This window comes from Vigna angularis, chromosome 3 (assembly GCF_016808095.1).
Source record: "Vigna angularis cultivar LongXiaoDou No.4 chromosome 3, ASM1680809v1, whole genome shotgun sequence".
Lineage (NCBI taxonomy): Eukaryota > Viridiplantae > Streptophyta > Magnoliopsida > Fabales > Fabaceae > Vigna > Vigna angularis.
Window position 1 is genome coordinate 22,424,871 of NC_068972.1, and position 15,152 is coordinate 22,440,022.

At 31.7% G+C, this 15,152-nt stretch overlaps 1 protein-coding gene across 13 annotated transcripts; it reads left to right on the plus strand.

Annotated features, from left to right (window-relative positions):
- Positions 1-31: 31 nt before the first annotated feature.
- On the plus strand, positions 32-4,266 carry LOC108326530 (uncharacterized). 13 transcript variants are annotated; one of them, XM_052875433.1, is made up of 11 exons: positions 36-195; positions 522-593; positions 1,016-1,178; positions 1,279-1,439; positions 1,512-1,587; positions 1,804-2,063; positions 2,301-2,474; positions 2,555-2,671; positions 2,949-3,128; positions 3,369-3,415; positions 3,779-4,266. In XM_052875433.1, exons 2-11 carry the CDS (start codon positions 546-548, stop codon positions 4,092-4,094), a joined length of 1,542 nt encoding a protein of 513 aa, XP_052731393.1. In that variant the 5' UTR covers positions 36-195; positions 522-545; the 3' UTR covers positions 4,095-4,266. The 13 variants fall into 13 exon arrangements, with proteins under 13 accessions (XP_017415577.1, XP_052731389.1, XP_017415573.1 ...); XM_052875430.1 differs by lacking the exon at positions 36-195 and adding an exon at positions 236-327 and having other exon boundaries at positions 1,666-2,063; XM_052875432.1 differs by lacking the exon at positions 36-195 and adding an exon at positions 242-327.
- The last annotated feature ends 10,886 nt before the right edge of the window (positions 4,267-15,152 follow it).

Genomic DNA, 15,152 nt, shown 5'->3' on the forward strand with positions numbered 1-15,152 from the left:
TTCCACATTTCGAGAAATTAGGAAATTGGTGAATTTACATATGCTCCCCAATTCAATTCTACTTTCACACTGACTGGTCAAGATCACTCATCTCTTCTCCTTCTTCTCTTCCACCCGCAATTCTTCTCTCTTTTTCCATTTGTTTTTCTCTCTTTCCAATTTTCTTTCTCTCATTTTTACCCTATTCAAAATAAGGTATCTTGATGACGTTTTTATTTTTATTTTTGGTATCTTGAGTGACAGAGTTTTTCACTTTGCCATTAACCAGCGGTTTTCGTTTGCCAAAGGGTTTTGCAAAAATTAATGAAAAGGGGTGTGCGGGTAGACGTAAGAAAGAGCCCTTTAACTTTCCATTTCCAAACAGCTTGCTTAGGGTTCTTCAATGTCCCTTTTCGATGAATTCTATTCATAATTCACGATCCCTAATTTTCTTTCTTTTTAGGTTTTAATGGCTTACATGTTTTGGTTTTTATATAATTAAAATATCAATATTAAAAAGAAATATCTATTCTTTTTTGAAGCTTTGCAGATTGTCTACCTTGATCATGGGTTTCAATTCTGTCTATAGAAGCTTGCAGGAGTTATTTCCGCAGGTATAGCTATTTACTATTTTCCTCTAAAGTGTGATTGCACATTAATACATTATTATTAACTATTGGTTGCTCTGTGATCTAGTAGTGATTTTCGGACTATAGTTCTGATTTGTGAAGTTCATTTGCAATTCCAATATTACACTTATCAAATAAAATAAAGATTATTGGACTCTGTAGTTGAGCATTAAGTTCATGAACCCATGTATAATTTGGATGAATAGATATTGTTTCTATTCAACTGTTAAGAAATTCCTCGTGGTAGTTGACATTTGCTTGAGAATGAACTTACTGGTGCCAATAATTATATAAATCATCAAACATTCTGTAATCAGAGTATTTATAAAGATGTCTAATCTGGTAGCGTGTCTAACTTGTTATGCATACTGAGTCTTAACTGAAGTTTATTAATTTTCTCTGAACAGGTTGATGCCAGGATACTGAGAGCTGTGGCTATTGAACACCCAAAGGATGCTGATCTTGCTGCTGGAATTGTTCTTGCGGAAGTCATCCCGGTCATGTCCAAAAAATTACCTCTTGCAAATCCTCCACAGGACAATGCCCATTGGGCTCCACTAAATGTTGAAGGTGGAGTTGCTTCTTTTGCACTTTCATTTATATATCACTCTACCTTGTTTGCATTGGTCTGGTTTACTAATATATCTCTCGTGACATGTTTAAAATGTAGCTGAAAGTGAGGAGGAAGGAAGTAGTTTGAGGCACCGTCAGCTTGTTCAAGACATAGATGTGGGGCCTTCTTCTGCCCCACATTCTATATATACCAAACCAGCTGATTATTCATTGGTACCAGATTTGAATGAAGCTCTGGACAATTCTACATTGTCAAATGTCAGTAATTCAAACGGTGTTACTGAAAAATTTCTTGGAATGGATGATATGAAAGAGCTAGATGTTTTGCAGAAGGTTAAAGATAATTTCATTGAAGAGATCTCAAACAAGATTGCTATGGAGATATCAAATTGCTTTATTCAGGAAGGTAATGAAAATATTTATCAGAGCCGACCTCATGTTGATGTTGAGTCTGAAAACTTGATTTCTTCTGGTATATGTCAAGAGACTGAACCTGAGCATAGCTACCATAGCAAGGAGGCTACATCCACTAATATCAATGGAAATGGGACTGAAAACCGTTTAAATGAAGAATGGGTAGGTTTTGTAGGTCCTTCCGCTGATTATTATGATGCCACTACAGGTCACATACCGGAGGATTGTGAAACAAACTTGATTGAAGTAGAAAGTTCTGAGGTCCAAGCTGTTTGTCTTGCTCAAGGGAATACACTAAATTCTAAAGATAGTCTTCAATCAGAATTCAATGCTGGTTTTTCTAGTGCTGTTGACAAAACTAGTGATGTTGAAGATGATATTGGTGGAAAGAATGAAGTTAGCCAATATAGTCAAGTTTGCAGAATTGATCTGCTTGAGGAAATCATCGATGATGCTAAAAGTAACAAGGTATTAGTAGTCCTAGATTTCATATTTGGATGTTAGGAATACTAGCTTTATAACAATATATCATGTGGCAGAGGTTATGAAGATGACTTTGAAATAATTTCTGTTGTACTGAATGATTAAGGAATAGAGTAGATATCATAGCAATGTATTAGCCTTGTTAATATGGAATGATATGCTAATAGTTTGGGGGTAACTTTAATACTTGTGACATCTTAACATTATTTAACATTGATGCAGAAAACTTTGTTTTCATCAATGGAATCTCTTATCAACTTGATGAGGGATGTGCAACTTCAGGAGCAAGCTGCACAGCAGGCCAGCATGGATGCTGCTACTGGAGGGTCTAATATTCTGGCCAGGGTAGAAGGATATAAAACAGTGCTGGAACAAGCTAAAGAAGCAAATGACATGGTTGTTAAAATTCAGTCTTTTGCATTTATTGTGTAGTATGAGACGAGCAAAAAATATTTATTGTCAACTTGTTCTTGCAGCATGCGGGAGAAGTGTATGGGGAAAAAGCAATTCTGGCAACTGAACTGAAGGAACTTCAATCACGCCTACTCAGCTTGTCTGATGAAAGGGATAAGTGTCTTGCAATACTCAATGAGGTGCTTTACACTTTAGTTTATGTTGTTCATTAGAAATTTAATCATCATACCTTTGCTGGACGTATTTCTGCATTTCAGAATACCTTGAACACCTTCCTAACTATTGTAATAGTCAGTCTTCTCTTCTAAAACATAATGTCTAAGGAAGGCATGTAATTTAAAATTTGTATTCATGATTAAAAAATATTCGTTTGTGCAATTGGATTGCTTAACTTGATGATTAAGGAGTAAAATTGCTAGCATTTTATATAGTTCATTTCCTTATTCTGGCTTCCAGATGCGCCGAGTTCTCGAAGCACGACTAGCTGCAGCTGAAGAATTTAGGAAAGCAGCTGAGAATGAAAAGCTGGAAAAGGCGGAATCTGCACAAAGGGCTCTTGCTGAACAGGAAAAACTGGTGGAGAAGGTACTACATGAATCAGAAAGACTAAAACAGGAGGCAGAAGAGAATTCGAAGGTTACTTGTGTTTCTCGAGCTTCTGAACCATTGAATTTATTCTACATGTAATATTTTGGGCAAAGCACCTCTAAGTGACTTTGTTTTTAAAGTGAACTAGGGTTTATCCGCTCATATATTTGGTGGTTTAAGATCATAATTCACAAATTATATTAAGGATTGGTACACCCTTATTTATTTTAGAGAAGTTTCTTCGTTTTTATTTTATGATTTTTTATTTCCACCTTTTAATCTCTGCAGTTACGGGAGTTCCTTATGGATCGAGGGCAGGTGGTTGATGTGTTGCAGTAAGTTGTTTTTCTGTCTGAACATACTTGTATTTTTCTGCTTGTTTACTGTATTTATATCTTTCAATCCAATTCTCTAAACTGATGATTATTATTTATTTTTGGAAATTACTGTAGGTTCCAGATTATTAGATTATGACCATTACGTTATATTTTTAAATGGTCATTGTCATACTGGATGGCATTTTGTTTGACATCATTTCCCTGAAATTGTTGTTTGGATCTTTTACTAGGACTTGAATATTATTTCCTTTCTTCCTTCAACATGCATATCAGTGTACTATGTTATCAATTGGCCTTTTGTAGTTTTAATACTTTTGTTCTTTCTATTCTAATATGTTTCGTTGTCATTTAACTTTGCAGAGGAGAAATTTCAGTTATTTGTCAGGATATTAGGCTCCTAAAAGAGAGATTTGATGCAAATCTTCCATTGAGTGAATCCTTCACCTCAAGTCAGACCAGTTGCAAGTTAGCTTCATCAGGTACGTCCCACAAAACCGCGGCATCTGATGTAGGTTCTGTGCATGGTGATTCATCTGAAAGAAGTAAGACAAGTGAAAGCCTTTCTTCCAAAAGTGGACACGACGAGGAAAAATCAAAAGCTTATCAAAACGCTCTTCTTGATGATGGGTGGGACATTTTTGAGAAAGATGCAGAGCTGAATTCTGGAGTTTACTGAGGGGAAAACAACTACTTCCTGCTATTGTTTATAAAACAAAATAAACCTTAGAATCCTTGGATGCCACTCGTTAGTTGTGATCTGGATATTTTTGCTATATAGTACTCGAGGTTCGCTTCTCTTTCTTATGCAAATTTTGTATATAAAACGTCGTTGAGAATTTCTTGATTTCTTCTGTCACCTTCAATAGTTATTGCCAAATCTTTTATCTTCATTTAATTACAGAAGAGGGCACATGAGCCTTGTGTTTGGATGTGTGGAAGAAAAAATAAAAGGAAATTAAAAATATATAAATTGAGTATTGAACTGTTTGATTGAAGATAAATGTTAAAAGAAATTTGTGTAATTGTTTTACTAGTAGGTTGGTTTGATTAAAGGAAATAAATTAGTAAACTTATACAAGTATTATTATACCTTCTGACATTAATATTAGAACTGGTTGGGAATGACTTGACTTTGTTAGCAGTTACACAAGTCCACTTGGTGAAATTGGACTCCCAAAGTGAAGCATGGCAGTTTTTTGCTGTGCCTCTATTACTTTCTTTATGCATAATCACGTTTTTTTTTACTATTTTTAAATTATACAATTCGATTTAAAAAAAACTGAATTGTATAATTTAAAAGATAAAAATGATTTTTTGTATTGTCCAATCCAGTAGTTTTGGAATAAATAAATTTTGAATTATGTAATTTTGTTAAAATATAAATTAATTTTTAGATAACTTTTAAATTACATCAAGAAAGTTTTCCAATAATATAATTTGAATTTTTTTTATATTTAGATTACCATGTTAAAATGATTAAATAGGAAAAATATTAAAACGTATTGGTAACAATATCTTGTGAAGTTATGTGATTTTCAGCATTTACTTAGCAAACAGATGAAAGCGGTAGGAATTCACATCTTGAGCAGTTCTTCCTGTATCTTTTAATTTTAATATGTATTTTCAAAAATATCATAAATACCTTTTCGATTAATAGTCAGTCATAGACATTCGAACGCTGATTACTTAATCAGTATTCAAATGCGAGTTAAAGTTTTTTTTTAATTTACTTTTTTCTGTTTTTATTTAATAATAACAATAATAAGAAAACGTATTAAAAAAATAAAAATTTAATATTTTAAATTAAAAAATTATTTATTTAAATTTAATAATATAAAATTGTTTCTTCTAATATAATAAATATTTAATTAATTTAATTTTTTTTCATATACTTAAATATATATTAATATTTTAATTTATAAAATATTATTTATTAAAAAACAAAATAAAATATATTATAAAATTTAAAACATAAAAACTTAAAAATAAACATTTAATCATATTTCGAAATAAGTTTAAGATATTCATTTGAATTAAAAAAATAATAATTTAATCATATTTCGAGATACTAAGATATTCAATTTGAATTATTTAATTCGGTTAACATATTTTCTTTAAATATTGTTTTATAAATTAAAATATTTATATATATTTAATTATATGAAAAATATTAAATTAATTAAAATTTTATTAAATTAAAAAAAATATTATTAAATTTAAATATTTTTTTAATTATTTTTCTAATTTGAAATATTAAATTTTTAATTTTTTTAAAAACAAAAAAAAGTAAACTAAAGAAAAACCTAACCGACGTTCGAATGCCTATTAAGTAAATTAGATAGGATTGACATTTTTTAGCTGCAGGATGAAAAGAGCTGTGGGGAGAATTGCTCTTACATCTTTTATCTTTTTCAACTCATTTATCCAAGAATACTTCCTTCAATTCACGATTTTTTTCCTCCACTTCCAATATTTCAAATAATGCCAAATATACCCCACTAATAGGTATTTACATCTTTTATTTTTTTCAACTCATTTATCAAGAATTTTTTTTCCAACACCTCACGATTTTCTCCTTGCACCTCAAATATTCATATTCTTCCGTCTTTTTTTTAAATATTCTATTAAATGATATTAGACAATCAAATATTGTGTTAGTTATAATTTAGATATTAGGCTTAAATACTTACTTCGTTCTCATGTTAAGAGTTGATTTTTAGTTTAGTACCCGCTTTTAAAAATGACTCTATTTTATCCCAAAGTAGTATAAATTATATCAATCAAGTCTCTTCCCTTAAATTGGCGTAAACGAAGTTAAATTCATGGTGACGTGGCTATGAAATATGATTTTTTTTCTCTCTCCTCTGCTCTTCCTACAACGTCGATCTTTTTCTCTCTCTTATATTTCTAAAACGGGTAACATATCATCTTCCACCACACTTGGAACTTCACTAACTGATTCATACTCAATTTCCTTATTCCCCTTATCCTTATTTTTTTCTTGGTGCACGAAACTTCTTAGGCAAGAGCTTCTTTTCGACCCAAACCTTCTAGAACCATGATTCCACCACGGAACCCGAAACCACATGCCACCCCACATATTCTAGAAGCAGAACCGCGAACGTCGACACGGTGATTCCAAAGGTGATCATCTTCACGCTCGTGACCACAATCAGCACCATCAGAATCTTCAAAACTAAAATAACGTTCAAAGAGCACTCCACAACCTGATTTGAAACCGAAGCGACGACATTCTGTTCAGTTTGAGGGTTTGGGAGACGAGGATCAGGTTGCGACGACGGCAACAGTGAAGAGTTGGCCAAAGAGGGAGGTGGGGAAGCCGGTCTCGACGACAATGGAGCTGCCTCGTTTTGGCGATTGGAGATCCGCGACGATTTAGGAGATTCGAAGAGAACACTATTACCGTGTCTGAACCAATTTTTTTTTTGCTCACTATTGGTTTTTATCTTATAGTGAAGGAGAATGTGTATGTTTGTGTAATACTGATTCTTTCTCCTTTTGCAACGTTTCAAAATAGGGTTGGATTAAACATTTCAACACCCAACAAAAACCAATACATCTTGTCAGAGGGGAGGAAAAGCAGTGCAAGGTTAGGTGACCATTTTCCCTGCCCAAAAACATTGGGAAAAGGCTAAATACTCCAATCAAACCCCAAAAACATTTTAAAAAACTCAAAAAAATTCAAACTTTATAGGTTTTGAATAACAGAAAACCACAGAATGATCAGACCAAAGAAGATTGAAGAAAATGGTGCAGGAAACTTATAGAAGAAAATGAAACAACGCTCATCTAAGGGGGAAAATCATAGGATGACTAATTGAGAGAATAAGTAAAGAAAGCACCACACCCCATGTTTTGTTGTGGATGTTTTTTTTTTCTTTTTTTTTATTGGATTTGTTTATTCTTTCCTAGAGGTGAAAAAAAACTGAGAAATGGAAAGGGGAAGAAGAAAGAAGAACAAAAGAAACGGTGTTGTTGCTCTTGGTGGAGGATGAAGAAATGATATAAAACAATTATGAGATAGGAAAAATGAAAATATGTGAGAAGAGATTAAAGAGGAGCAATAATCTTCAATTTAGGAAATAAAATAAAATAAAATAATGAAAGAAGAATTATGCCAATTTAACGAAAGAAATTATGCAAAAGAGGAATAAAAATCTTACAATTATGATACTATAATGAAAGAAAAAGTTGTGCGTTGTAGGAAGTGCAGAGAAGAGAGAAAAAAATCAGATTTCATAGTCACGTCACCATGGAGTTAACTCTGTTTATGCCAATTTAATGGAAGGGACTTGATTGATACAATTTATACTACTTTGGGATAAAATAGAGGCATTTTTAAAAGCGGGTACTAAACTGAAAATCAACTCTTAACATGGGGACGAAGTAAGCATTTAAGCATAGATATTATTATTATTTGTGGAGATTTGTGCACCTGTCATTCCTTTAATAGATGAAGAATTATAGGATTCTTGTATGTATATATATGGTACTATACTATTTAAAATAATACATCAGAATTATTCTTTAAACATCTCTATATGGTATCAAGAGTCAAACATTGATATCCTCTACAATATAGGAATTAGTGTTTTATTTTAATGTTTCTGATGGCTTCTTCCGATAAAAATCAATTAGAGAAACATGATTTTGGGACTTCCGCTGCTACCCATATACACCAATCCCTCACCCCTGAACGGCTTGACGGCACCAACTATGTTGAGTGGTCATTGAACGCACAGAACAAGATCAGAGGCAAGAATCATTGGGGTTACATCTCTAGAACAAAGGTTGCACCATAAAATAAGAAATCTGATGAATATGAAGCATGGGAAGATGAAAATTGCTTAGTCAAGTCTTGGCTTCTGGACTCCATGACGAAAGAAATCAGATCCCTCTTTAGCTACGACAAAGGACATTTGGGACAATGTGCAGCAAACATACTCAGTCAACCAGGATGCATCCCGATCATATCAATTATATCGTGGGGTAATCTCTACTCAACAAAATGGAGGATCTGTTATTACATATTTTGGTAAATTGCAAAGATTATGGCTAGAATATGATATTATCACGAATTGTACCATGGAATGTCCTAAATATGTTGAGAAATATAACAACATGATTAATTCTCAACGAGTTTATGTTTTTTTGGCTGGCCTGGATACACATTTGGATGTTGTTTGTGGCCATATCCTTGCTACCATTCTCCTTCCAAATGTTCAATATGTTTATGCAACTGTTTGTGCCAAGGCAAACCGCTAAGCGGCTATGCTTGATAGTGAGTCTACCATAGGGACTTCCTTTGTTGTTAAAAAGTTTCATAAGAAAGGAATCCGCAATTGTACCCACTGCAATGGGGATAATCATGTCATGGAGACATGGTTTAAACTCCATGGCTATCCGGATTGGCATCCCTAAAGGCAAAACTACTCCCAATACCAAGGTAGAAGCTGCTTCCAAGAGCCATATTTCTATGTTGCCGGATTTGTGATCAAGTCAGATATATCTAACTCTGCTATTAATCTTTCTGCTATTACTAGTGATAGTGATTGGATAATTGATTCAGGTGTTGGTGATCATATGACTTGTGATCCTCATAAATTTACAAATTTTAACCCCTAATTGTTCTAAAACTATTATTATTAATGCCAATGGGGTCTCATCTCCTATTGAAGGTGTAGGTACTAGATCTCTCTCACCCTCCTTATCAATTCCAGATGTTTTATTTGTTCCTACATTGAACTATAATCTTCTCTCTGTCAACAAGTTAACCAAATCACGTTCTTGTGTTACCTCATTTTACCAACCCATTGTCTTTTTCAGAATATTCATTCAAAGGAGAAGATTAGCAATGGAAGAGGGAAAGAAGGACTGTATTATCTTGAAAATATCTGACAACAAACCCATAAAGGAGTGTTGACTTGTCTTGCAAATGAACACACACATGATAAAAACAAAAAAGAAATATGGTTATGGCATAGACGATTGGGACATCCCTCTTTTGGTTATCCTAAAAAATTATTTCTATCATTATTTCATGAATTCAATTTATTCTGATTTTCTTTGTGAAACTTGTGTAATGGCAAAAAGTCATCATACTATGTTTCCTTTAAGCAATAAAAAGACTAATTTTCCTTTTTCATTAATTCACACAGATGTTTGGGGTCTTGCCCCACAATCTACACAATAGAGCTGTCAAATGAGCCCCTTCAATAAGATTTGGCCCTAGCCTATGTGGGTTGGGGCCAAAAAAGCCCACAGGGCCAAAAAAAACTCTTCATTAAAAACGCTCACAAGGCTAAAAGCCCCTAAAGCCCTATAGGCCAGGGCCAGTCCATGGGCTTTCCTTTTTACAAAATTATAATATCATCATACAAGTAATCACAAATCATGTTTATTTTTTATCCAGCTTTCATTTTATCTTTGTTAGTAATAACTTATAACCATAATTGATTCATGTGTAATTATATTTTTTTGCCAATAAAATTAATTTTTTACTTCATAACTATTTCTATATTAATTAGTTTAATAATAATGCTTTTATACAATTATTCCTTAATTTCCAAATTTTGTTTTGATAATTTTTTCATCTTAATTTTGGTTTCTTAATTTTGGTTTGTAAATTTGACGGTTCAGAGATATTAACATAAAATAGGTTTAAAAGTTAAAAAAATTAATTTAATTTGTAAAATTTTGATGGACTAACGAATTTATTTATAAATGGTAATCTATTTTGTCACTAGTTTAAATCAATATCATTCGATTAAGATTTGTGATCAAAATTATATTATTTTTAATTGGTGTGAACATGTTAAAATTTTGACTTAATAACTTTTTAACTTTTCTAATTTTCCAAATTTAATAAAATTAATATTTATTATTTATAAAGTTATATAATTCTTTTAGAATTTCTTTTATGAAACGTATAATTTAGTCATTTACATCAATTTATATATTTTTATGTATTTTCATATATTTTATATTATATTCATTTGTCTTTTTTATTAGTTTCTTATTAAGAGACATTGATGTAATTTATTTATTATTATAATTATTATAATTTTTATTTATTTTATATGTTAATAATTAAATACAATAATAATTTTAATTTTAGTGTTATAAATTATAATCTATTATTTAATTATTTTTTATTACAATCGGCTCAATTATGATAAATAATTCAATAAAACTATCTTTGTTTGATAAGTCTCATTTTAAAGTATTAATTTAATCTAAAAGGTTAAAAAAAAATTTGATTCTATTATCGCTAGAATTACATCTACATCTTGTATACTAACATATATGATATTTATAACAATTTTGCCTAACAAGGATTTTCACTAAAATAGTTATTCTTTTATTACGTGAAATTAATTTTAAACTTCATCAAGTTTGTGGTTTAATTTTTTAATGTATATATATCTATACAAAACATTCAACAAAAGAATTTTATATGACAAACTATAAAAAATAAAATTTTACACCGATTTTAAAAATTCATCCAATTAGTAGATTTGAATTTAAAATCTATCCACAATTAATATTTCAAATATTTATATAGATATCAGAATTCGATTATTGAAAAATCAACTGTGTTACTTTTATAATTTTTTTTTTTGAATTTTTTTTCATTTTCTTTTAAATAAAAATAATAATAAAAATTTTCTTTTTTAACTTTCCAAAATAATAATATTATGTATTTAAAATATACTTATAATTAAAAAATAATTTTAAATAATTTTTTTATAAAATCAATATTTATACATTTATATTTAATTAAAAGGATATTAAATATCATGTAAAATTTGGAAATTATTGAACTTGTAAAGTAAATAAAAAAAATAACTAAAAAAACATTAAAAGTGAATTAATTTAGTTTGGGGGCTAGCCCCATCCTAACTCTACCCCAACCCACTTTATGTGGGGCTTTAGGGGTTGGGGCTTTTAAAAAGCCCCCTATTAAGTGGGCTAGAAAATTGGGGCTTGATTTTATAAGAGGTCAGGGTCAACCCGTGGGCCAGGGGCTCAAGTGACATCTCTACTACACATAATGGAAAAAAATGGGTAACATGACCTTAAACTTTCAACAATTAACTCTCAGCAATGACACCGATAAGGATCAACACCACGACATCCAACATGACCAAGACCACTACCAAGTCTTCCATCGGACCATAATGCACAATGAAAGAAGAAGCATAGAGAGTAAGTGAGAAATTAACCAATTAGAGAATGAATGAAGTAATAAAAATATATATAAAATAAATAAAACTTATTTACAATAAAGTTATAAAAATATTTATATTTACTTTAACAATTATAGTTTTTCCTTGTATAAATAAAAGTAATAATTATAATAAGAGGATAATTGATCTTCTCACCATATCTATATCAAGTGCATATGAAAACTATGTAACATTTATGGGCATTAATAGGCTTCATTCTAACAATAAAACTCAACCATAATCATTTTTTTTCTCAACACTTCTATAATTTTAACCTACATTTTTATAAAACTTTATATTTATATAGTCTGAAATTATAAAGAGATAGAAAATAGTGTTTTAGAATTGGAAGTAGTTTAAAAAAAATAGGGAGACTGGATTATTTTAATTTGAAATGGTTTTATTATAAATAGTTTCCTTATAAATGAGTTTCATTATTTTAAAACACATTATCTCTCTATAAACCACTTTTCTAGGGTTATCTAACTTCCCTCTAGGAATTCTTCTTCTTTGTTCATCTGATTGAAGAATTGAGATGGTAGGAGGGATCTTGGAGGCGAGCTCTTTAATTCAGATCAATCAGTTTCTCTGTTTGAATAAGTTAAGTTTTGACCTCTTTTCTTTGGCCCTTTCTTTATCTGTTGTGTGTGGGTCCTGCTCAACTTGCATCTGTCTTTTGAGTTTTTAGTTTAAGTCTTTGTTGATCAATGGTTCTAACAGTGTACCCTGATTGTCTTTCTATTGTTCGTAGGAGCAGATAAAGTTTCTTGTGTGTTGGAGCAGTTTTAAGCTTTCTAGAGTTGTTTGGTCTTCTGTCAGGTAAGAGAAGCTAATGTTCATTCTTAAAATTGCAAGTATGATTTATGATATTGTGGATGATATGATGATTTAGTCATAATTGAGATATCTATTCTAGTGCTCATTGTGTTTGGTGATTTAATTGACAATATGATTGCTTGAAATTCTGGTATGATTCTATTTTAGATTGGACGTAACCTTGTGAATGTTATTGTTGTGAAGTTGGTGTTATTTTTGTTGAAATGTTGAGGAGAAATGAGTAGTATAATTCTAGGTCACTTTTGGTCCAAAATGGAGGTTTTAATAGGTGAGTTTTAGCAATAATGGTCTAAGTGGAGAAATGGTGATTTTAGGCTCTGGTTTATGGTCATTTGGTACTTGTTTAGGTGATGAGTTAGTAGAAAAGAGTCTAGAAATGCATGGTATGTTTTAGGTGAATTTTAGAGGTTATGGAGAGTGAGATTTTGATTTGGAAGGTTTGAAGTAAATTGGTGCATTTGGGGATTGTCTTTGGGTTAATTGTGACTTGTTTAGACCCCTAAGTAGCGAAGTTATGTGTAAAAATATGTAAAATTAGTAAAATTGATTTATGGTCTATAAAGTGGTGTTTTTAGTTGGTTTGAGTTGGACTTCCATGATAAAAATGAGTTAAACTTGGTTTGAGTTGGATCATATATACTTGGATAGGTTTATTATGGCTTAAAATATCAAATAGAAGTGGTAGAAGTTGGTAGAAGAATATAGGATAAGACTTGTGAGGTTGAGAGAGTGCAAATTTTGCATAATTGGCGTGTTGCAAAATTATGCAGAGTGGTTGGGCGAGCAAGCAGCTTTCTGGGCAAGTAAATAAGTGTTTTGGTAGTGAGTTTCTGAGGCTGGGTGAGCTGCCTCGTTGGGTTTTGGGAGCTCTCTATTTTTGCTCTCGCTAGACAATAAGGGTCTTCTCGTTGGGCACCATGATTTTGGCGCTAGGCGAGTGAGTTTGAGCTTTCTTGGTTGTTTTGTTTTTCTCTTTTCTATTATGTTTGGATTTAAATGATGTGATGTTTTATTTAATACCAGTTATGTGTGGTTTGCAATACATGATGGTATGGATGACTCTACGTAAATTATATGAACGATTGTTATAAGGATTTCAAGGAGAAGTCCTTAAGATGGTTATGTATAAGTGTATGCATTGATATAGGATGCTAGTAATTAAAGATTATTCTAACACTCTCAATAACTTCAAAATCTCAAGTAGAGAAGGATAATTATATGGTGAAGAGTATCATGAGGTCCTTAGTTTGATGGTCAATTGTCTGATGGTCAATTATTTTGGCCATAGATGTTTGGTAGATTAAGCTCGGAGTGTGGCAGTTATGGTGGATGAGTTGTTGTTATACCACCTTTGGGACAAAACCCTATAGTTTGATATCAATACTGTTGTAAAAAGTTGACAGAATCACGAACAAAATTTCCTGAGGCGTGTAGAGTCACTGTCCTTAAGGACTTATCCGCGGTGTGTTGCGCAAGTCCTCCAAGATACAACAGGAACTTCTCAGAATTTCTGAGGATCTCAGAACTAGCAAGGAACTCTAAACAGAGTACAAGAATAATCCAGAATAATTTTAGAAGAGGAAAATGAAAGAGAAGAAAGAGAGAAGACTGATTTAGGTGTGTTTTGGAATGGGGAAAAGGCTCTCTATTTATAGAGCTAGGGAAGAATCAATTAAATAAAAGAAATTAAAAATCATAAAGATTTTTAACGTTGGAATTGAATGTTACTCAACTTTCTTCCCGTTGCTAATTAATTTCCAACGTTCTAAATCAAACGTTCAAATCAAATTTTAACTTTTGCAATAAAACTAATATATATAACAATCCCCCACATATTGCAAAAGAGAGTTGAAAGAAAATTAAGAAACTTTTATTCTGGGTCTTATAGGATGTAATGCATCAGAGCTGGTATAGCAAGCTATATGAACCAGTCTTAGATTGAGATACTTAACACACAGTGTATTTGGTATAGTAAGCTATATGAACCAAAGACACTTGACGTGTGTTAGAGGTTTCTCAATCAGAATACACCCCCACAATCCTTGCTGTTATCGCTGTGTTACGCTTACTAGGCTATGCACGTGCCCGGTATTCATGAGTGCTCTAGAGATCATGCCAAGATCTCATGCAAGCGGCCCCACTCGACACTCATATAGGTGATTTCATCAAGTGTATGCTGCAAATCATACACCACCCATAAGGGATATGAAAATCATTAAAAACTTTGTTCAAGCTAAAATTCTTTCACCATAAAGAATTTTAATGACAAAGTTTAACCTCTCATAATGCAGTCTCTAGCACTTTCACATACACACCATAGGAAGGGACATAATTGATTAAAATCAATTTAGTGCTATCAGAACTAACAAGTGACTTGTTTTTACCCATATGAACCTTATTCATGGGATCTCCAATCACAAAGGTTGGGTTATCATCACTTGTTTGTTTGCAAGTGGCTTAAGTCTCATTCCCCTCGATGTTTCTAATATCATTTGTCTTCCCAAGGGTTTTGTCAGAGGATCTACTAGATTCTGTTCTAACTTCACATAGTCAATGGAAATAGTTCCACCCTTTAGCAGCTGCTTTACCAAATTTTGTCTCAATTGGATATGTCTATTCTTTCCATTGTAATTCTTGTTTTTAGCTAT